Below are 22,615 nucleotides of genomic sequence, written 5' to 3'. Positions count from 1 at the left end.
CCTATTGATTCTAAGTCGTTACTCTATTCATGCTAAATTAATCCAATAGAAAGCTTAATATTTTGAAGTTTAAAAAAATGAAAAATTTGGTCATTAACATTGCATCATGAAATAATATTGGGAACATTTTATTATTATTATCTTACTATTTATACAGCGCCTTTTATTTGTAGATACAAAGTGCTTCATTTTTCCTGGTCATTTGGGTCCTCATGTTTAAAGTGTTGCTGCTGGCAAACATCGCAGGAGTAGGCAACCTCACCAGGTACCCATATACTCCTGTGTGGAGAGAACCCATGCAGTAATGGTTTGATGTAAGTGGAAGGGCATAAAATGTACTATATACAGGCATGCTTGGTCAATACTCATATACAAAATCCCTTCTTTAAGACTATAGGATAGAAAATACGAACATGTTTTTTTAAATAATAAAGTGTTGATTGCTAATTTTCGTTACATTATACTAACACATTTACAATATGAAAAAAAGACAATGTTATTCTATTTCATTTAAACAAGACTAAAATCAATACTCTTGCATAAACAAAATGCCCTCTTTAAGACAATTAAAATAGAAAATAAGAAACATTTTTTGTCTTAAATGCAGCTAAATTGCCAAGGACAGTCTGGTAATTGAAAACCTTTATCCTCTCCCTTTCTGTTATTACTGTTAGGACTGACCACCAGAGAACAAACGCGTAACACCCCTGTTCGCGTAATTATTTGATTTTTTTTTTCTGCAAGCCCTTTCTTTCTCATTCGAATGTTTAGGGAGACATCGTCGGATATAAAATCTTGTTACCATGAAATAAGTTATTTCTCAGTGCAGTTGCACAACGTTCTTTTGTGGAGACTTTGAGTTTTAGAAGGATCGGGCAACATTTTCCTTCAATACGTTTACCTGTTCGAGCGCACGCTCTATGTCTAAGGCAATAGGAATTGGAATTTTGAAGTAGCTGCGAAAATAATCCATAACGAAAACTTCAGTATTATTTTGTTTCCTTGGGCATCCTACAGGGGTGGCGCCAGGATTTGCCCGACGGGGGAAGGGGCCCGAGGTCCCCGACGGGGGGACGAGCCCCCGACGAGGGGTCAAGTTCCCCCGACGAGGGGTCAAGTTTCCCCCACGAAAGCAAAGTGGGCGTGGTCGAGCTTCGATTAAAAGGTTTCGAAAGTGGTCCAGGGGCGAAGCCCCAGAAAAAGTTTTACAATTTAGGGGTTTCAAAGGCTTATTCAATCGATTTTAGAGTCGAAAATATTATTGATATTATCAGGAATCACCGAATCGCTTATTAGCCACTAGCACCAAACCCCAGGGGGGAGAGAAAGTTACAAATTAATTAACAAGGTAAGGTAATGGATTGTTTTAATATCTTTTAGTTCTGCAACGAGGAATGGTAAATTTTGTATTGGACCTAGTATTATAGGAGTTCACCCTTGGGGGAGGGAGAAAGGCGTAAAGTTTAGAATACGGAATAAGGGTTTTAGCAAAAGAAACACAGAGATTATGTTGTCTATCACAAAGTTTATCCAAGTGAAATTCAGATAATGCATCATCATAATGTATGAATTTATTACCTAAAATAATTTTATATGCCCTCTTTTTTACCCACTCAATGCGGGAATCCAATAATTGTGTTAGTCCGCTATTCCACACAGGAACAGCATATTCCAAAATAGGACGAACTGTGCTCATGTAAACAGTGATAAGGTCTGCATGAGGAACACCATGGTGTTTAAGGGCTCTTAAAATATATAATTTACAATTACAGTAGCCTTTTTGACAATATAATTAACATGAGAATCCCATTTAAGATTACCTTGAAGTATAACCCCACGAACTTTAACAGTGTCAACAGTTCTCAGAACATGATCATTGATAACAGTAGATGAAGGAATAAAGTTCCTTTTGCTAAAACTAATGTCCATAGTACAACATTTCTTGGGGTCCACTCTCCCGACGTCGGAATTCTCGTCAACACTAGCTGTACCACCCAACTCAATCTGGATTGAAATAACTGCACTTGCTTTTCCCCTTTCCTGTAGATTTTTCGATGTTTTCCTGGTCCACCGTGCTTCTTCTTTCTCATTAGTATATTTAAGGTGAATACTATAATAGCCAATGTTTAACGTTACTTTTGTAATATAAGGAATTATCTGACAAAAATTGCGGAGCTCAAATCAAACGTTCCTAACTAGCACGAAGCATGCTACAAGTGCATCGTGTGCGAAATGCCCCGGGTTCGACATACTCGGTACTGGGTATGATCCACAGGACTTCATGCTTCATTAACAGGGCGGATCCACAGATGTCCAAAAGGTGGGGCTGAAAGAGATAATACTGTACTACCCTAGGGGGTCCGGGAACATGCCCCCGCGAAAATTTTGTGTTCTAGACGGCCCAGGGGTGGCGCCAGGATTTGCTCGACGGGGGGGGGGGCGACGAAGGGTCAGATTTCTCCGACGAAAGCAAAGTGGGCGTGGTCGACCTTCGATTAAAAGGCTTCGAAAGTGGTCCTAAATCAACAATTGAGGGGTTTCAAAGGCTTATTTAATCGATTTTACAAGTCTACTAATATACTAGAAAATACACAATTTTTTTTTCTCCCCGACGAATTGTGCTTTTTCTCTCCGACGGGAAGGGAAGGCTCCCCCCCCCACTGGCGCCACCCCTAAGACGCCCGAAAATAACCTCCAAGGCGTTTTGGGCGATCAATTTTTACTTTCTGTTTCATTCTTTCTTTTTTTTACCTTTGAAAAAGGGGGGGAGGGGCCTCAAAATCAACCCCTGGTACAGGTCATTCGATTCATAAAAAAAAGCCTATAATGGTGAAAGCATACCTGTTATTAGAAATAGTAGTAGGTCAAAACATAACTCTGGCTCAGTGGCACAACGACTATGCACTCTCATGCGGCAGTCCGCAGGGCTCGATCTAACACCCTGACCAAAAGACTTTGTTGATACACAACACCATGTGTCTCTGAAATCGACTGTAAGGCATATATCATATTGTATCCAATGGCGGATTAATGGGAGGGTATATATATATATATATATATATATATATTTTTTAATGTATATAAATAATTACATAATGGTAGAAAGAGTGCTCAAATAAATGTAAACATTGTATGCAGCATAGCCTATCAATTGAAAAGTTCTTAATTTTTTGTAAAAGTGCCCAGACAGGCATCTAACCTGCAACCTCTTGCTGTCAGGGCAAGTGTCATAACCCTTGACCACTGGGGTCGATGGTATATTGCAGATACAACCAGCAAAGACACTTCTCCAAACATTTGATATCACAAAGTGGGGATAGGCCAGGTACGATGTTTACTACATTGTTCCTTTATACAAGCACTGTTACTAACATTATGCATGTCCCCTACCAGGATCGCCTTACACAGCTTCCTGAAGAAGCAACAGACCTAAAAAAAATTATTCTATTGTACACCAAGCCAATACTTTATATTCCATACTACAGTGTATTCTATTTCATTTTTAAATAGGCAATAACTATTGTTACACCAGTCTTAATTCTAATTGGATGTTATTGTCCTAATCCAATCAATACACACAATAACATCCAATCATAATTCAAAATTGGTTTAAAACTGGTGTAACAATAGCCACTGCCTTTCAAAAACTGCCTGCTTCAGTATTACCCTTTCCTTTTTTCATAATGAACATATTTAACATTTTTTTCTCTTATTCCATCCTGCATGCTTACCTTAACATATTATTTCAATTTTTTTAAGGCGCTGTATAAATTCCTGTGTTATTATTATTACCTAGGTTATTAGTATATAGCCATAGCTTAAATTCTTCAGTTTGCATGCTACAGAATTAGCTCAGATTTCACATTACCATCATCTACTCAATTTCCAGTAAAATTAATTGCTAACTTAACACCACTTTTTCTATGTCTGGATTTCCTCTGTTGTCTACCTTTTATGACATCAACAATTGGTTTTGTCTGTTCTGATTTACTTTGAACACAAGAATTAGCATCATCTGCGTTTGATATTAAGTTTATTTCAGTTGGCTTTGGTGCGGTTACTTCTTCCAATTTCATATCAGGATTCTTGTTAAGTTCTATCTGTGGCGTAATGGGTGACTTGGTTGGTGTCATCTGCTTAGTAACCTTCAAAAGAAATAATTATAAAAATATGATTAATTTTGTATTTTAGTTTGACTCACTAAACTGTAGTGTTCATTTTTAGGCTTCATATAACTTTTATAGTATGATATCGATCCATTGATCGATTGATTGATTGATTGATTGATGATGTCAGTATGCCTGTGCCACAAACAACTAATTCATATGTATTGCAATAGAGAATTATCATGTACCAACTACATACTTATCTATGAAGCAATCCATCCTGTATTACCCAGAGGAGTATGTAACCAGCTTCAGACTTACCTGCAACGGTATGAACGTGTTTGGTGTAGCAAGAGAGGCATTCTGATTAGGAGTGGGTACCCTAATCCATGTGGGTTGATTTGGACCTGTAGGAGGCCCTCGTGGCTGTGGAACTGCACCTCTATATCCAGGCTAGGTGTAACAATAAAAAATGAAAACCATAGTTTTATTCATTCATTTATTTGTTATATGAAAAAAAATAAAAGTATACATGAAAAAGCAATACAGACAATACCTCAATAATTTGGCTGGGTTTAACAATAGTATTTGCAAGGTAAAACAAAAATTATACTAGCAATAAAATATGTAGTTATTCAGCTATGGGAGAATGGCTCACGGCATGAGATGTGGGTGGGAACTATAGTCTGTTAAGGACCTTTTTTAATCCGCCCCTGGGTTTCGGCACTGTTATGCCAATGTGAACCATTCACTGCTTCCGACACCAACACTGCATGGTGTCGGCATTATACTCCGAAATAAAACGTGAAAGTACTGTAGATAACTTACATTCCGCTGGTAATTTTGATGAGAAGGGTTTGGAAATTGATGATGCATTCTGACTGGCGCTGGAATATTTGCAGTATTGTTCAGCATGTACATTGGCTGTCGGTAGCCTTGATAATGTCCTTGCATGTGACCAGTTCCCCTAGTCTGATTGCCACCACTCCATTGGTACTGATTTACACGAGGCTGCTGCATATGTGGGTTGGCTGGGTATATCTGTCTACGTTGATTAAAGCCTGTCTGAGTGCCAGGATGTGTAGGTTGAGGCTGGTAGATTATTTGGCCTTGAGGAATTTGTGTGAATTGTCCAATCCCTGGAGTTGCATACCTTGGTACTGCACCAGTTTGGATGATAGGTTTCTGCTGGGAATTAGGCCCTGCATTGTGGGAATGGGTCTGAGGTGGCCCAGCCAAATGGGAATTGACTGGAGGATGTCCAGGCTTGTGAGAATTATCTTGAGGTGGTGATGAGAAGTATGCTGGACTTAGCAGTTCAGGTTTAGATGGCTCAGATTGAGCAAGATCTACAACTAAAAAATTTAAAATGTTTAAAAAAAAAATCAAAGAATACATAAAAAAACACATTCATATTTATACATTTATATTTTATTCAGATAAAAGTATACAAAAAATGGAATAAAAAAATAATATTCTTTTCCTGAAAATAATGAACAATTATTATCAAACTGGATATATATAAATATCAGGGAGGAATTGCATGTGAATGCATACATTTACTGTGATGCATACATCATAATTTATGACATCATACACCGGGTGCATGTATCACTCACTCATGTAAGTGAAAAAACCGTAGAGAAATTTTGGATTTCTAGTAGGATCTTCGTTTTTTTTATTCACATTTTACAGAAAGTTTAAAAAATAAATGTATCTTTAATATGTACGTGCCATTTCTGTGACTATCGAAGACAGCAAGTTACAAGAGAATAGAATGCATCTTATTTTGGGGTATTAAAAAACGTTGGTGCTTGGTGGTGTCGGGATTTTTCTGTAGGCCTAGGCCTAGCTAGGGGCCTCCCTAGCTAGGCCTAGATAGTAGCTAGGCATTTTTGGGTCACAAAACTCTTCTGGGCAACAAGGGAAGGAGTATTATTCGGCTACCACTTCCAATTTCCAAAACCATACATACCAAAACTTTAGAAGCAACTAGGCTTAAGGCCCTACGCTTAAATTTTGCTAAAAGAACAGCATGGCTACAATCCGTTACGGATAGCTAAATGTATGCGTACACGTATCCATTCGCTTGTGAAACCTCTGATATAAATATATAGCACGGTTGTATCATACTATAAATGCTTGTAAGAGAAAATTTTGTGCACTAAAGGCTCTGAGAGCGAAGGACGGATTACCTATGCACACATACACAAATTATTACAAAGAGTGTGCATAAAATATATTTATTTAATTTCCATTTATATTAATTAAAAAAATTAATTTTGAGAATGTGCAAAAATCAGCTGCTTTAATTAGGATTCAAAGCTCCAGTGGCCCGAAATGTTAGCAACAATGGCCTACATTGTACACGTCCAAAAGGGAGTGAAACTCAGTTGCATCCAATGGGAAATCACTGTTTGTTCGTGTAGAAATATATCTGTTTTTCCAATCAACCACTATAATAATAATAATAATAATACACATATGTATCAATTGTACATATATGACTTTTAAACGTTAAAGGAGAGGAAACTGCAAGTTGCCTCAACCACGATTCAAACATGGACCTTCTGCAGTCCATGCAAATGTATACATATAGGTATTATAGTAGTAACTGAGACTTGGTTCAGAACTAATACGCCTAACAACTTGACTACCCATACCGACTATCAGTGCTTTCGCTTTGACAAATCTGAAAAGCGAGGAGGGGGTGTTGCTATTTTTGTTTACAAAGGCATATGACTACCAGATACCTAATATAACTGTACCAACAATGCTTGAGGTTGTATGGGTTAAGATTAAATTGCCAAAAAAGAACAATAATATTCGCCATATTGACTGCATCTTTGTTTGTGTAATCTATTTTCCACCAAACTGTGCTTATAGCCGTATGCTCACTGATCACTTAATTGAATGCATTGATAACATTCGTTTGCTTGACAGTAAGGCTGGCATCTTGCTTCTTGGAGATCTGAATCATTTTAACTCTACCAAGCTAGAGCAACATCCCTATTCACTCAACTAGTTAATTTTCCTATCAGAGAGCATTCAATTTTTGACAGGATACTGACCAACATGGCTGATTATTATTTTGAACCAGAAAAGCTCCCTCCTATTGGTAATAGCGATCATTCTTGTGTCTTGCTTCAACCCAAGTTCCTTGTAACTCCCAAGGTCAACGTGACTGTCAGACCTTTTGAAGACTCTTATTTTCGCTACTTTGGGAGTTGGATTACTGCTCATGACTGGGATAATTACAATGCAATTTCTGACCCGAATTTAAAAGCAAAAGCACTTCATGACTGTCTGCTTAGGAAATATCATCGTTGTTTTCCATCCACATCATATAATAAGCGAGCTAGTGACAAACCTTGGATTAATAATAACATCAGACAACTTATTGAGTTACGAGAAGCCGCATTTAAAGAAAATAATTTGATTAGAGTCCAACAACCGAAGAGAGTTATTCAAGCCAAAATTAAAAAAGCAAAAAGTAATTTCTACAAAAATAACATTGAAAGTCTCAAAAAGTCACAGCCTGGAAAGTGGCAAAAGGAAATCAAATCTATCATTGGCACATCTAAATCTTGGTTGATACCTGTAGCTCCTGATGGGCCGTCTGTTACTGCAACCACTTAACATGTGCGCACTTCCCTCGTACTTACCTGCTGCTGCCGTTCCTGTGATCTACGCGGGCCAAGTTAGAAAGATTTTGAAAAAGATTGATATCAACAAGTCGTGTCATCCAAATGACATTCCTGCCAAGCTAATTAAAGAATTCGCATTTGAACTCTCATATCCTCTTGCTTTGTTGTACAATGACTGTCTTCGAACTGGAACTTTTCCATCATGTTGGAAGGAAGCAGTGGTAACACCTATTCCTAAGGTCAATAATGTATCTTCTTATGAACAGTTAAGGCCGATTTTGGTTACACCAATTTTTTCAGAGTTTTTGAACAGTTCCTTGTTAAGTTTTTTACTATTACTAATGACTTTCTTCCAAAGGTTGATCCACAGCAATTTGGCAATATGAAAGGCTCTTCAACTATTATCTAATTGACCTCCTTAATTTTATCCACAAAGGGCTCGATATGCCCAAACAATATGTGAACATATGTACAATTGATTTTGCATCTGCTTTTGATAGAATCAACGACACCACTCTGATCAAGAAACTTATTGATTTAGATATTGCACCTTCCATTACCCCGGTTATATGTAGCTTTTTAAGTAAAAGATTTCAAAAGGTCCGATTCAAAGGAACATTTTCCCGCAGTATGGATATCTCAAGTGGTGTCCCTCAGGGGACAAAACTGGGTCCACTGCTGTATACTATCATGATCAACAATGCAGTGGTTGATTCTAACAATCGATGGAAATATGTAGATGAACTAACATTAGCCGAGGTAGTAAATGTTAAAACTGCACCCACTGGTGATCTACAGCTGCAACTTAATTCTTTGGATGTTTTGGTGTGCACTCAATGACATGGTAACTAAGCCTTCTAAGTGTAAAGTCATGAATCTGAACTTTTCCCGTGCTCCTATCCCTGGATCCCAATTCAAAATTAGTGGTTTTGATATATAATCTGTAAAACAGTGTAAACTACTTGGAGTATGTATTCAAGAGAACCTCAAGTGGGATTTGCTTCCAAAAGGTTGTTCATTCTTTTTTCACTTAGGAAAGTTAATGCTTCAACCGAGGATTTAGTGGTTGTATATATGTCATACATTCATCCAATAGTTGAATATGTTGCACCAGTGTGGCACTCCTCTATTACCCAAGATTAATGTAATGATATTGAGAGAGTCCAGAAACATGCGATCAAAATAATCAATCGAGGTAATTACCAAACATACACCAGAGCCTGCTCTGATCTTGGATTATTTTGCCTTAAAGAACGTAGAGAGCAATTATCATCTAAGTTTGCAAATCAGTTACTCAATTCCAAAACATTTAGACGATTTCTGCCTCCGTCTAATAGTTCACGACATAGTCGTAACCTCCGGAACTCTATTAACCTGCAGATTCCAAAATGTAGAACAAATAGATTTCGTAACTCTGCTATACTGTATGTGACACGTTTGCTAGGTTCCGGTTAGTGATATATTGCCTGATACTCATTATTACCTTGGACCTTGTTATTGGCCCATGTGCTAATTCTTGTGTTTGGCTAGCTCACAGTCCCTCTTTTTAAAAGGTAAAAGAATTTGGCTGTCTACGTAAATTGTGTTTTTTTTATCTCTTCCTTTTTTTTTTTTTTTTGCTTTTCTCATTTTAATTTGGTTTTTTGTCTGGTGCTGTGCTTCTTATCCCTGGGGTTTTTTTTCTTTGTTTGTGTTGTGATTTTTTTAATTTTTTTTTTATTTTGGTGTTTTTTCTAACCACATAACTATTTTTGTAATACTTTCTTTGTGAATTTCTTAAATTTTTGTGTTTTTTAACTGTATAACGTCTGTCTCTTATACACATCTAGATGTGTATAAGAGACAGCTACCAAGCTATACACGCAAGGCAGAGAATACATTACGAAGAAATACCATATATATATTTCCAAAATAGGTTTTCTGCATAGCACTGTTAGTGACAATCTAAAACAAACATAGATACATAATACTAACGAGGGTCTAATAGAAACATGTAGATGAACTGCAGCATTGAGGTACTATTGATAGTATTACATGGTATGGTAGGCAGTGACTACCACATGGTAAAGTAGGCAGTGATTACCACATGGTAAAGTATTCAAGTAACTACCACATGGTAAAGTAGGCAAGTAACTCAGGGCCATATCCTGGATTGCCAATTGTGGTGCAAGGATGTGAAAAAATGGACCAACTAGGGAATATACTAGAATCTCCCGCAGGGTCAAATTTGGATCGCAATTTCTGTTTTCCATGGCAACTTCAATGTCCACATACTTTCATAACGGTAGATTTATGGTTAAAATGTAAAGACTTAAGATTCCCTTTTAATCTTTATTACAGAAAAAAACAAATAATATATTCAGTATATTCTCAACAATGTGAGGTAGGCAGGTGAGTGCTACATGGTGAGGAAGCGAGTGACTACCACCTGGTAAACTAGGAAGTGACTGCAACCTGAGGAGGCATTTGACTGGCTACCACCTGGTAAGTAGGGCAAGTGATTACCACCTGGTGATTCTGGGAAGTGACTGACTACCACTGTTTCATTGCGTGCATGCAAAATCGAGGCAGTCAGACCTTTTGCTATTCTATACTCTTTGCTACCAACTGTTATGGTAGGCAAGTGTCTACAAACAACCTAGTGAGGTAGACAAGTTATTACCACCTGGTAATGTAAAGAGTTGAGCAATATCTTTAAAGTCCCTGTTCCGAGCAAAAAAAAATTGATTTTGCCATATGTTAGAAACATTTAAATATAATAGTCACTTACAATATGCAGGGGCTAAGACTTCAAACTTACCTGCAAAGAGCTGAGATACATTGATTTGCTTTCCGTATGATTGTGGGGTAACAGGTGTCTTTTTTGGAGGTTGAGATACTGGTTTGCTAGCAATATGATTGATGTTTAACAACCGACATAGGTCTTCTGTTCCTTTCTAAGAAAGAATACTACAAAGGTTCATCACAAGAAATAAGCATTTAAAAGCAAAGGTGCAGTTTTGAAATCCCTATTAGAAATATGTAGTATGATGTTTAAAATCTTATTGGCGAGATTCGCACCTCTCTGAGCTTACTAGAAAAGAACTAGCATTGTATGGTGGATCCACAATCACAAGTTTGTGCTATTACACAAATTACATTGAAAAGCATAAGGAAATTACCAAAATGCTCCACATAAGAAGGCTCATGTTCAACAAATGTAGTAGAAAATTATAATAAAAATTTGCTATTTCCCATGTGAAATCAACCAATCTTTTCAACCGTGGAGTTGTTACTTTACTAAAAATTGCTTCATAAAATGAGAATTGAACCCACTTTCCTTTTCCGTATTTTCATTGTAGCAAGAGGGTTAGTTATATATCTCCACATGTCTGTCCAGGATTCACCCAGCTATGTTGTCAAGGCCGGGAGTGAAATCATGATGGAACTACTAAGCCACTAAAAAATAGGACTTTACTTGAACTGAATCTCAAATATTAGATCGAGTATTGTATTGTTCATGGACAATAGTGTGTTGTATTTTTGCACTTCTCCATTGTATTTGTCATGAGTTCTTCAAAAATGTAATTATCCACCTCTTTTTTAATGCCACCATAATAGTATATCAATTGCAGCACCAGCAATTGTGAATGTAATCAAGTGGTATATTATAAGAGGCAGCTATTTTGCACTTTTTGTATGTCTTTATATTCCATATTATTTGGCTATTTTGTATTACTAATACTTGAGATATTGCCTAATGATTTTTTCGCGCCGCACCTTTAGGTTGTAACGATCAAAAGGAAATTGTCATTAAGAAACTGTATGTAGCGGTAGCTTTTACTACGAAGAAATCGGAATTACGAACTAAGCAATGCGCATGCACAGTTACCAAATAACGTCGGTGAATTATCTATAAAAACACAGTGAGCATGCGCTTGGAAATGCTAGACAGCCAATGAGCATGTGCATTGAGTAAGTGATGCTATTGAGCCATGTCGAGCATGCGCAGTTACAAATAAGGCGTCTCAGGAACCACATCGAACAGCGGCTGCGAAGAAGGTATGAAATAGAAACGGGAAAACTAATAAAAACATTGGTGAAATTGTATTGACATCTGACCAAGTTCTTTATTATATTAATTCTTTGGGTATAAATAAAGCAACAGGACCAGTTGGAACAGTGTTATTATATGAGAGGCAGCTAGTATAATTAGTCCACATCTTACTAAACTCTTTAATGTTTGTCTCTCATGGAGAAATGCCTACAGTTTGGAAAATGGCAAATATTACACCAATCCATAAAAAGGAAAGCAAATTACTTGTTCAAAATTATCGTCCCATTTCTGTTATATCACACATAGGACAAATATTTGAAAAAGTAGTATTTGATGTTGTCTATGATTATTTTAAATTAAACAGTTTTATTTCCCCTTTCAATCTGGTTTTACAACTTGTTTACTTAAATAACACATTTCATAAAGCTTTAGATGAAAAAAGGAAGTATGTTCAGTTTTTCTTGATATATCCAAAGCTTTTGATAAGGTGTGATACTGTATAATGGTGTACCGTTTAAGTTAAGACAGTATGGTGTTACAGGTAATTTATATAAATGTTTTTTTAGTTATCTTTCTAATCGACAGCAACGTGTAGTTATCCAAGGCGTTTGTAGTCAATGGAAAAATAACATTGCAGGTGTTCCACGAGGATCAGTCTTGAATTCGTTTTTATTCTTAGTTTATATAAATGATATTGTGGACCATTTGAAATGTAATATAAGCTGATATGTGGAAGGTAAACTTTAATGCTGATAAAACCAAGGCAGGTCTGTTCTCAAGAAGTCTGATGCAAACACAGATTGATTTACGTTTATTCTTTGAAAATCATGAAATTAAATTTGTTAAATATCATCAACACTTAGGCGTAATATTTAGTTATGATTCATCATTAAATATGATGAGACATCTAAAAAAGTTCTTATCACGACCAACTTTAGTAAAAATTTATATCACTTGCATTCGACCACTGTTAGAATATGCTTCCTCTCTGTGGGATAATATGACACGTGTAGCTTAGCTTCAGATCTAGAAAATTTTCAAATGAGTTTTGCAAGAATCTGTACAGGTGCATGGAGGCATACTAGTCATACAGCCCTACGTATTGAACTTGGTTGGCCAACCCTCCAGAGTAGGCGAAGTTATTTTAAACAGTGTTTATTTTACAAAAAAAGAAAATCTAACGCCGCAGTATTTATTGTCTATGTTTAATTTTCTTGAAAATGTTGAAGTATATAATTTACTTGGCATAAGAAATCTTAAACTTCCAATTTGCAGAACTGAATTATATAATTCATCATTTATATACTCTGTTACCTCTGATTGGAACACCTTTAATAATGAAATTAAAAATTCCCCATCAATTTCTGTGTTTAAAAATTACTTAAAAGAAGGTTTTCCAACAAAAAAAAAATATTACGATACTGGGTCCAAAAAAATTAATGAAATACATACAAGAATAAGACTTGGTTTTAGCAGCCTTAATTTTCACTTACATTTTTATGGTTTGAAGGCTGATCCAAATTGTGCTTCTGGAAACAGTATAGAAACCCCTTTCCATTATTTTATAATGTGCCCCCTCTTTGTTACTCAAAGAAATAAGTTGCTCACTGTAATCCAAATTTTTTCCAACTATCTTTGCAGATTTCTCGTTTGTAAAAAATATTGATCAGAATTTCTTATTTAATTTATTAATATTTGGTTCCCAGAATCTTACAATGATGAAAATTGTGTTCTGTTTAACAAGGTTCAGATGTATATTTTAGATACAGGACGTTTTTTGAATCTTAGTTATCAATTAAATAATGTACTGTCTGTAATAATCTAAAAATTCAATCCCATATTTCATTAAATTATTGTTCTATATATTGACCTTTAAATTTAATGATAATAAACTTTAGAATGTTTATTGTGCAATTTCTTTTGACTAGTTTCATTCAATTCAAAGGTTTAGATTGAGTTTTTATTTGTCAGACAGTGTATATTAAATTTTAACTTTTCCTTTTTGTGCCAAGTGCCATTGTATTTTTTATTTGTATTATGTTTTCAGAGGTATTCATGCCTTTCTTCTTTACAATCAATTCTTTAAAAATGCAATGTCATGAAGTCTGTTCAAATAGCTATGGTTCAATTCCCATTTATTTAAAATACAATGCTTCACAGTTGTTCACTCCCTCCTTTAAATAGTAGATTGCATGTTAGCAATCGTTTCACTGAAGATGGCGAAGGATTTGCCGAAACATGTCTGTTTTATAGTATACCGAGTTTTGATAATAAAATTCATTAGGCTTTGCCTATATGGTAAATGTAACACTGGTATTGCTTTATTGACTAACTATAGTATTTATTCACACAAGTTTTCGCCAGCAGTCTATGCAGGTGCAGTCACCTGATGAAGCCAAGCGAAAGCTTGTGTGACTGAAGAGATGTACTAACCTGCAAATACATTTCCTTGTTGGTTTGCACCTCGTGGGCATCCTTGGTCTGTTTGCAGCTACCATCCAAGGTATCGTCAATGCTTTCATCCTGCGTAACATTGGTGATAACACTAGTGTCCATTGCAACTACAGGTGACAGTGTAACTTTTGGCGACATGTTCCCAGCAAGTGTTGTTGTTGATGACGATGAAGGCACACCTGCTGATGCACTGGCAACAGGTAGTTTTTCAGATTGTTGTAATTGTTTCCATATGTTAGCAAACTCCTTTTGATCGTCAGGTTGCTTGTGATGTGTTGAATTGTTGCCACAAACATTTCTGGTATCACTGTTTTGTGTCACATGTTCTTGGTGGGTTGACTTTCTTGGTAGTATAGTAAACTTTCCAACAGGTTGGCCTAATTGAGGTACTGTGCTCTTGGAAGATGAATTTTGCCCTAATTTACCTTGAATACGAAAAAGATGCAATGGAAAATAAATATTTAAATCTATTTCACTGTTCACTTACTATTAAGCCTCATTTGCACTGGACTTTTTTTTTTTTTGTAAAAATTTCCTGATAAGTCTTAACAAAGATCTCCAGTGCTAACAACCCAGTAACTTTTTCTGAACAGTTTCACCGAGCCAAAAAATCCCGTGAAAACAGCACGACTTGGTGACATTTCCCGAGTCACCTTCACTGGAATGACCTTTATCGGTCAGCTCATTAGTTACTTTTCACAACCTGTGTAAGTCTTATCACGAGCCATTGTAAAACTTATCGAGTCAAACAATGCAAGTGCGGATAGCGTTAAGATTTCCCATTTGAATGTTTACAAATATCTTGGTAAGATTTTACAAGAAAAAAAGTCCAGTACAAATTAGACTTTAATCAGTATCTGATAAATGAATGGACTGACTTAACGTTACCTAGTGTTCTACAGCAGCACTAACCTTTAGTTAATTTGTGTTGATTGGAATCATTTTGTGGGACATCCTTTCTCCTAGGTTGTTGGTTCTGTACCTGCAAAACGCAAAGTCGTGTCAGTGACACATTTCTGTTAGCACAAAGAGAATTTTCATGTGCTTCTATAAGAGAAGTATGCAAGACTAATAGCTTAATATAGAATCCAAAGCACGGAGTAAATAGAGGAGAGTATATTCTCCATGGACGCAAGTGATTGACAATGGCATGTTTAAACTTGAGTCTGTACAAAAAAATAACTAAGTGCACAGTTTAAGAGTAGGGAACTGTCAGCCTGGTACTATAGACAATTCCCTACCAGATCCCACCTGTATGTATATTGTGTGTGTGATGCGAGTTTTGGCAAAAATAAGGATATCATAATATTATTAATATATTATGCAACAATAGATTCAAGATTGAAGAACACTTTATTGTCCCATTTTAAATTAGGAAATTTATCTTTCCTTTCCAACAGCTGGGTTCACAATATAAAAAGTATAATAATAATATAAGTGACATTTATAAAGCGCTCTACACCAGCAAGCTGACCCGACACGTCATAAAAGAGAAATTCATCCAACAGTGTACAATACAAATTCGAGAAACATATTTACAATATTTATCATTCAAAAATAACACCAAAAACGTCAAAATGGAATAATTTCAATATGTAACAATATAAGGATTAATGATTTAAAAAGTATAAAAAACAAATTAGCAAGCTGGCACTGACCAGTAGCTATGCTACCTGTAACACCAGGCACTCGACAGAGTGGGTAAATTGCCTTTATTTGTAATTGATTTCTTTTACAATTTTTATCATGTTTTTTTCTTGACTCTGTGTACCCTGCATGCACCTATTTGAGCCATGCAGAGTTTTTTGGCACATTCTTTTATTTTTATTTTTTTTTTAAAGAATGGTTTTACTACAGTACATAAAAATCACAAGACAAAACAACTTGCCAAGGACAAAAATTAATGTACAGTAGTTAAAACACAGTGTACTTCCACTTTGAGACTCACTCTAATTCCAAGACTTCTTTAATTCGAGACCACTTTTCAAAGAACCAAATAACAACTTTCCATCTTTTAAAACAAAATTAAGCCTCTGATTGGAGATCGAACCCCAAGACCACACTTGAGGGCAAACTGTATATATAGTATTATGTAGTTGAAAAGTTATTGAAATAATAAAATTATTTGCTAATGGCCCCAGTGGCTCAGTTGGTAATGAATCTGCATGTACAGCAAGGGCTAGAGTTAAAAATGCAGTTGGGGGCTATTCCATTTGCTATCATACAATTCCAGATTTTATTACATTTGTTGTTCTTAACCAACAATAAACAAGATATCACCCTCCAAAAGTGATGACAACAGAAAACATTAGAAATGAATACTGTAAAATTATTACACAAGTCACTATGCCGCTGCAATGATTGAAGCTGCACATATTAGACTGCCTATGAAAAAACAGACTGACCGTGGAACTTGAGTTTTTCCTGGCTGTCTGTGCATCTCTAAAGCTGGAAGACTGTGACATATTGACACCTATTTTGGCGATAGCATTATCATACCATCCTCGATGTCTTGTGTGCTCAGGCTGATTAACGGGCTTGACAACTGCTGTTGGTTTAGCTTCTGATCCACCTTTACGCAGACCATGTGAAAGACTTATAAGACTTGTGGGTGGCATTCTGTAACCACGACTACCAGTACAACGAATACAAAATCCACCACTGAACTCTTCATCAAATACGACATCGTATAATGTGTCTATAATACGTTCACCTGAAACACGAAAAATAGTATGCAGTCAAATTCTGTATCAATTCTGAAGATCTTTGGTTGAATTACCCAACTTCTCAAGTTAGTAAAATGCATATCATTAATTCTTACAAACTTTCGTAGTAAATGACAATTGTCTGCAACACCTAATAATTTTGCTTGAGTGCAAGATATTGTGTACTCAAAATTACAGGCACAGTACAATAGCTGTGGAATTTCAAACAAACTGAAGGGGATAAAGATTTTGGGTGTGCCTTTCATTTTACGTTAAGCCTGGTTTTCTTAAAATTGCTGCACTGTCGCTACAGTGTTTTCATGCCAAAGTTGTACTGCATGGAAGCCCCCAATGCAATTGGGAAGGCTCCCCGATTCGACCAATCAGCATAACCAAAAGCTGACGGCGATAGCATGTAACAAGTGTATGAAAGCCATTATTATCCAAGATATGTTGGGTAACAGCTAAATTGTATTTAAAATACAATGTAAAATCAGTTAATACACACAATTTTCCTTATTAAGAGTAGAGGTTATCATTCACAATATTTTAATTGTAGACATGGCTTCTTCTATTTCTATATTTGCTTTATTAGTAATTGATCCAACTGAGGCATTTTATCAAGTGCATAAGGCACTAGTAACTGAGGCATTCTATCAAGTGCATAAGGCACTATATAAACAAAACTTCATTAAACTTGGTTTTCACACAATCTCTACACGCTATCGCCAACAGCTGATTGGTCAGTCGAATCTGGGATTAGAAGGGAAGCATCTTAACCACTATGCTATTTAACTCCATGAATAATTAATTACTAAAGCCTGATACCCAACGCTCCAGTAAGGACATACCTGGCTGGATGCCAACTACAGTGCCCCGCATTCCTAAGGGAACAGTGTATCCTTGCCGAACGTTTATAACACGATCAAATAACTCATACGTTCCATTTGGATCTGGAATCAAGTTACCCATTTTCTGCATGCTCTGAAAATATTTTTGTAATAAAATTCACAAAATGAAAGAGGGTCAAAATGCAATGTCTTAATTCATTCTTACTGCACCCACACATTTGGTCAAGTTATAGATTTTCTTCCAGTGATGGTGCTAGGTTCTGCCCGATGGAGTGGTTGAACGCCCCGACGAGGGGGCTATGGTCGCCACTGGTACCCCCACTGCTCTCATCTATGATCACTCTTAAGTTTGAGAATGTATTTAAATCTTTTATGAAAACTACTACATAATCCAAGGTAATTCCAGTGTACTTTTCCTAAAAACATGAGGAAACATAGCTTCTAAAAAAACATCAATCTGCATAAAAAATGTATAACAGAAACACAAATAACTCACCAGGAATAGTAAATGGGGCCTCACAGACAAACAGGTTTTTGTTGGTTTTTTCTCCTATTAACAAATCAATAATTGTTGTAAGATCCATAATACAGAGGTACAAATAAGCATTTTAAACAATAAACATACAGGCAAATCAAATGGCTGAGCGGCAGGGGAACCGCAACCTAGTCATAAAATCGGCGCGGATACGAACGGCATGCTCGCCTGTCGTTCTGGTGGTGGAACAAGTCTTTTTGGATAAGGACTATAAACCGTAGGCCCAGTGTATACAATTGGATCATGTGCACCTTAAAGAAACCAGTACATCTTTCGAGACGAATAGGGGGTTATCCCAGCATACTGGTCCATACAGCATTGTTACCCTGCGCTTACGGATCATAAGATCCTTTGCTGGATGCACCTATGTGAATGTTCCAAGCTTGTCTATGCCATGAATACTATGACCATCTATTCTCGATGGATAACCCTCTGTCAAGATGGTTATTTATAATATACAAATATATATTCAGAATATAATAAAAATTAAAATAATACATTTAAAATTTTTCATTTACACTACAAAGTTTTCAAGTCACAAATCAAACCAAAATAATCTTTCTATGATTTACAGACATTAAACTATTAAAATCTTTAAATTTGTTGCCAGAAACATACTTAGGTGTATAGATGCAAATACTACACAAATGTTATTTTTAAGTCTGTTAAAGTTGTCATGCCTACCAATAAAACCAAGGAGAACATTTATAATTATTATTATCATTTTGTATAGCTAATTTAAATAACAAATACAGTAAGTATTAACTTCCAATAAGGTATTAACTTCCAACAAGAAAGAGATGAAAACAAATTGGTTTTGCTGATTTACAGACATTTTACTGCAAAATTCCTTAAATTGATTATCAGCCACATTCAGAATGTATGCATTCCATTTTCTTTTCATTTATTATTTCCAGGCAATATAAAATACAAAAAACAAAGACACAGCCTGATGATAACCTAAAGGAAACTTAATTATTATCGAGAGGTTCTCCAAACAGACATGACAACAAACACACAAATAAAAATAGCAAGCTTAAATAAAAGAACAGCACAGAATAATAAAAAAAAATTTAAGAAACCAGTCAATATTTAAAAAAAAAAAAAAAAAAAAAAAAAAAAAAAAAAAAAAAAAAAATGGTATAAAATAAATGGTTACAAAGATGGTACTTAAAATTATGATTTTTAATTAGAATGTCTCTGACAGCAGTAGATAAAATGTTCCAAATGTACGGAAAATAATTAAAGCACGAAAATTTATGGTAGTCGGTTCAGACATTATAAGATTTTAAATCTAAAGTCATCGGCATGTCTGGTAATAATTTGAGGAAGAAGAACAGGGTTGACATTAAAAAGAATACAGGAAATTTATTATATACGTAACTGTCTAGATAGAATGTTTTACTATTCCATTCTATTTTAGTTTTTAATAACTTACTTAAATAGGCACTTAAAATATAGAAATGAAGTTTTCAAATGCTTTTTAGCTTATGACTTATAAATCTAGTCAACTATTGAAATACAAATTAAACAATTCATTTATTTTGTTTACAATTTTGTTCTTCCTCGTTGTGTGTTGTTTTTTTTAATTTTCACTTGTCTGTTTTGGTGTGGGCAGAGACATTTAATTGATGTGGGTTATGGGATGTAATGTGCTAGCACTTTGTCTCTGCAAAAAAAAAGAAGCTATGTAATGGTGAATAGAATAGATAAACAGTAGCTATCTTTTTGTTTCCAAGGTAAAATACCTTAATCTCCTGTACTTCTGCTTCAAGTAAATTAATTACTGGTTCATCAAGTTGTTTAACTCCGCTCTTTACTCGCAACACTTTCATGCACTCTTGTTTATCAAGCCAATCTTTCAATTCGTTCAACCGCGGAGTATCACCAAAAATTTCATCTTCGGCATAACTATCACCGTTTGGCCGTTGACTAAGCACACGGAATAACTCAGGAAACCTGTAATAGAGGTAGATGGTATTCAATTTTGAAAAATGATGTTGAATTTTTTGATATCTTAGTTTTCTTATTTCATTGTTTCAATAACAATTTCAATTTTTTTATTTTTAAATTCTACACATATATTGCTCTTTAAAACAGTGTTATTTTATGAGAATTGGTTGCGATATCAGCCAAGTAGCTTCCATAGATTCCGAAATCAGTAGTTTATTATAAAAATTTGTAATTAAAAATATTGTTAATATACTTCTTAGTTTTAGTGATTGAAATGTTCTTCAATATCCCTTCTTTAATCATTTTCAAAAACTTGAAATTAGGCAGGATGCTGATTTTTTGGCATTTTGGGTGCTAGCGTGAAGTTGGAAATACTGTATCAACAAATGTAAAGTTTTGCCAGAGCCGGTCCAGGTCACCTTTCTTGAAAGTAAAAAGTTCTCCTGTACATTGTATTTAAGATTTATGAAAAATACATTATTTGAATTACATTCTCATATACTGAACATTATTTGACTTACATTCATATATACTGAACATTATTTGACTTACATTCTCATATACTGAACATTATTTGACTTACATTCTCATATATGGAGCATTATTAGACCTACATTTTCATATACTGAACATTATTTGACTTACATTCTCAAATACTGAACATTATTTGACTTTCATTCTCATATACTGAAGAATATTTGACTTACATTCACATATACTGAACATTATTTGACTTACATTCTCATATACTGAACAAGTATTTGCTGAACCTGAGAAGAGTAGGTCCAGCCTTGTTCAGTGTCCTTGCGGCTGAAGCCTGGTATTTCTTGGTTTGTGCGATTGAATTTTAAATTGAGGCCTACATTTAGTCTGTAAAACGAAAGTGATAAAACTGTGGAAATTGTAAATGATATCAAAACAATAAGAAAGGAGAGAAACATATAAATAATGGTTATGCAATTTAGTGGCTTAGCCAGCAGTACTCTTGATTGAACAGTTAGGCTTAGGTAGATAGGTAGTGAACCGATGACAATGGAAAAATATTATGTATGCTATGATGAGTTTCCTGGACAATAGGAGCGTAATTCTCTCCAGGCTTCCAAACCTGTCCATGAAAATAATGACAGCATACACATTCTTTTTCCACGGTGTCATCAGCTCAAAAACTTTGAGTAGGTCTACCTAGGCCTAATCATTACTGCTGGCTAAACATATGCCTATGTTTCTCATTCTTTCTTCTCCCTCCAACATTCAATTGGCTCTTCGGAGCTTTTCAATATTATTTTATATTCATACAAGGCTACTAATAATGGAGAACTCATCTAGGAATGATTCTAATCCTATGCATTACAATGGCTTGTCACCAAACTTGGATGAAGAGATGTACTTATGACGTCATGAGCATGCACGAGATTCATAATTTCAAAAATGGGTTATTATGTAATCAAGTGTGCTATTAACCAGTTCTAATTATTACATAAAATTTGTAAACTTCTTTAAGTGATCTCAAATCAAGTAATGCATATATAAACCCTCACCTCCTTCCACCATCAGCCACTACGAAAACAGAACCAGTGATGCGTGAAAGAACAAACCCTGTCACTCCAAGACGCTGTGCCATCCGGTAGCCAGGAAAGTACTGTTGTTCATAATTCTACAGAAAAACAAAAGAAGTTAATAAAAACTGCAACAAAATAAAAATTGTTATCAAATGTAAACAAATAAATACTAATTAATGTTCTATATTATATGTTAATAAGCAATGTATCTATTCCACAAGAACTAGGAAAGCACAAATGAATACAATTTGCATAATTCATTTTATTCCTTAACTATTTCTGGTACCTAATCAGTGCAACAGCATTTTTCTTTAGGGTTCATTATTGTGACACTACAGCACATATTTTAACTCATAACAGAGGTGAATGTTATATTTTTCCAGATTTTGTTAAAATAAGATTATATAACTTTAGAAATAGGCATTACACACCATACTGTTTTGTGAATATGGTGACCCAACAGATATTCTCTTCTGCAGACAATTTATATTAATAATCAAAATATTTACACAGGTGTGTGTGTGTGTGTTTGTATTTGAGTATGTGTGTTTAAGTGTATTTATATAAGTACTAATTTATATACAGTATGTTATATATATATATTTGATATTTTTTGTGAATCAATGTCTGATTATTTTAATTCTAATTTTCATACACTTTAATTTGAATTTATGTTATTGGGAATTACAAGTTCTTTATTTTTTTAGATAGTCCTTTTTATCATTTTATATGTATTTTATTCATGTATATATTAACATTCTTATGTTGT

The 22,615-nt window shown here is 35.1% G+C and overlaps 1 protein-coding gene across 1 annotated transcript in view; it reads right to left on the bottom strand.

Moving 5' to 3' along the window:
• Positions 1–3,056: 3,056 nt before the first annotated feature.
• The window catches only part of LOC117114213 (5'-3' exoribonuclease 1-like), a 50,303-nt gene continuing 30,744 nt past the window's right edge, over positions 3,057–22,615 (bottom strand). Inside the window, exons 24-35 of the mRNA XM_033257807.1 lie at positions 21,826–21,941; positions 21,026–21,157; positions 20,083–20,293; positions 18,296–18,349; positions 17,800–17,932; positions 16,649–16,956; positions 15,156–15,225; positions 14,223–14,668; positions 10,554–10,689; positions 4,935–5,461; positions 4,428–4,559; positions 3,057–4,145 (exon numbers count right to left, since the gene is read on the bottom strand). Coding sequence (XP_033113698.1) covers positions 3,879–4,145; positions 4,428–4,559; positions 4,935–5,461; positions 10,554–10,689; positions 14,223–14,668; positions 15,156–15,225; positions 16,649–16,956; positions 17,800–17,932; positions 18,296–18,349; positions 20,083–20,293; positions 21,026–21,157; positions 21,826–21,941 — 2,532 coding nt within the window. The 3' untranslated portion in view covers positions 3,057–3,878. The remainder of the gene's footprint in view (positions 4,146–4,427; positions 4,560–4,934; positions 5,462–10,553; positions 10,690–14,222; positions 14,669–15,155; positions 15,226–16,648; positions 16,957–17,799; positions 17,933–18,295; positions 18,350–20,082; positions 20,294–21,025; positions 21,158–21,825; positions 21,942–22,615) is intronic.

The sequence above is a fragment of the Anneissia japonica genome, unplaced genomic scaffold (assembly GCF_011630105.1).
Source record: "Anneissia japonica isolate Jap-2015-1 unplaced genomic scaffold, ASM1163010v1 scaffold1525_len913038_cov183, whole genome shotgun sequence".
Lineage (NCBI taxonomy): Eukaryota > Metazoa > Echinodermata > Crinoidea > Comatulida > Comatulidae > Anneissia > Anneissia japonica.
This window is presented reverse-complemented; position numbering and strand designations above follow the sequence as displayed.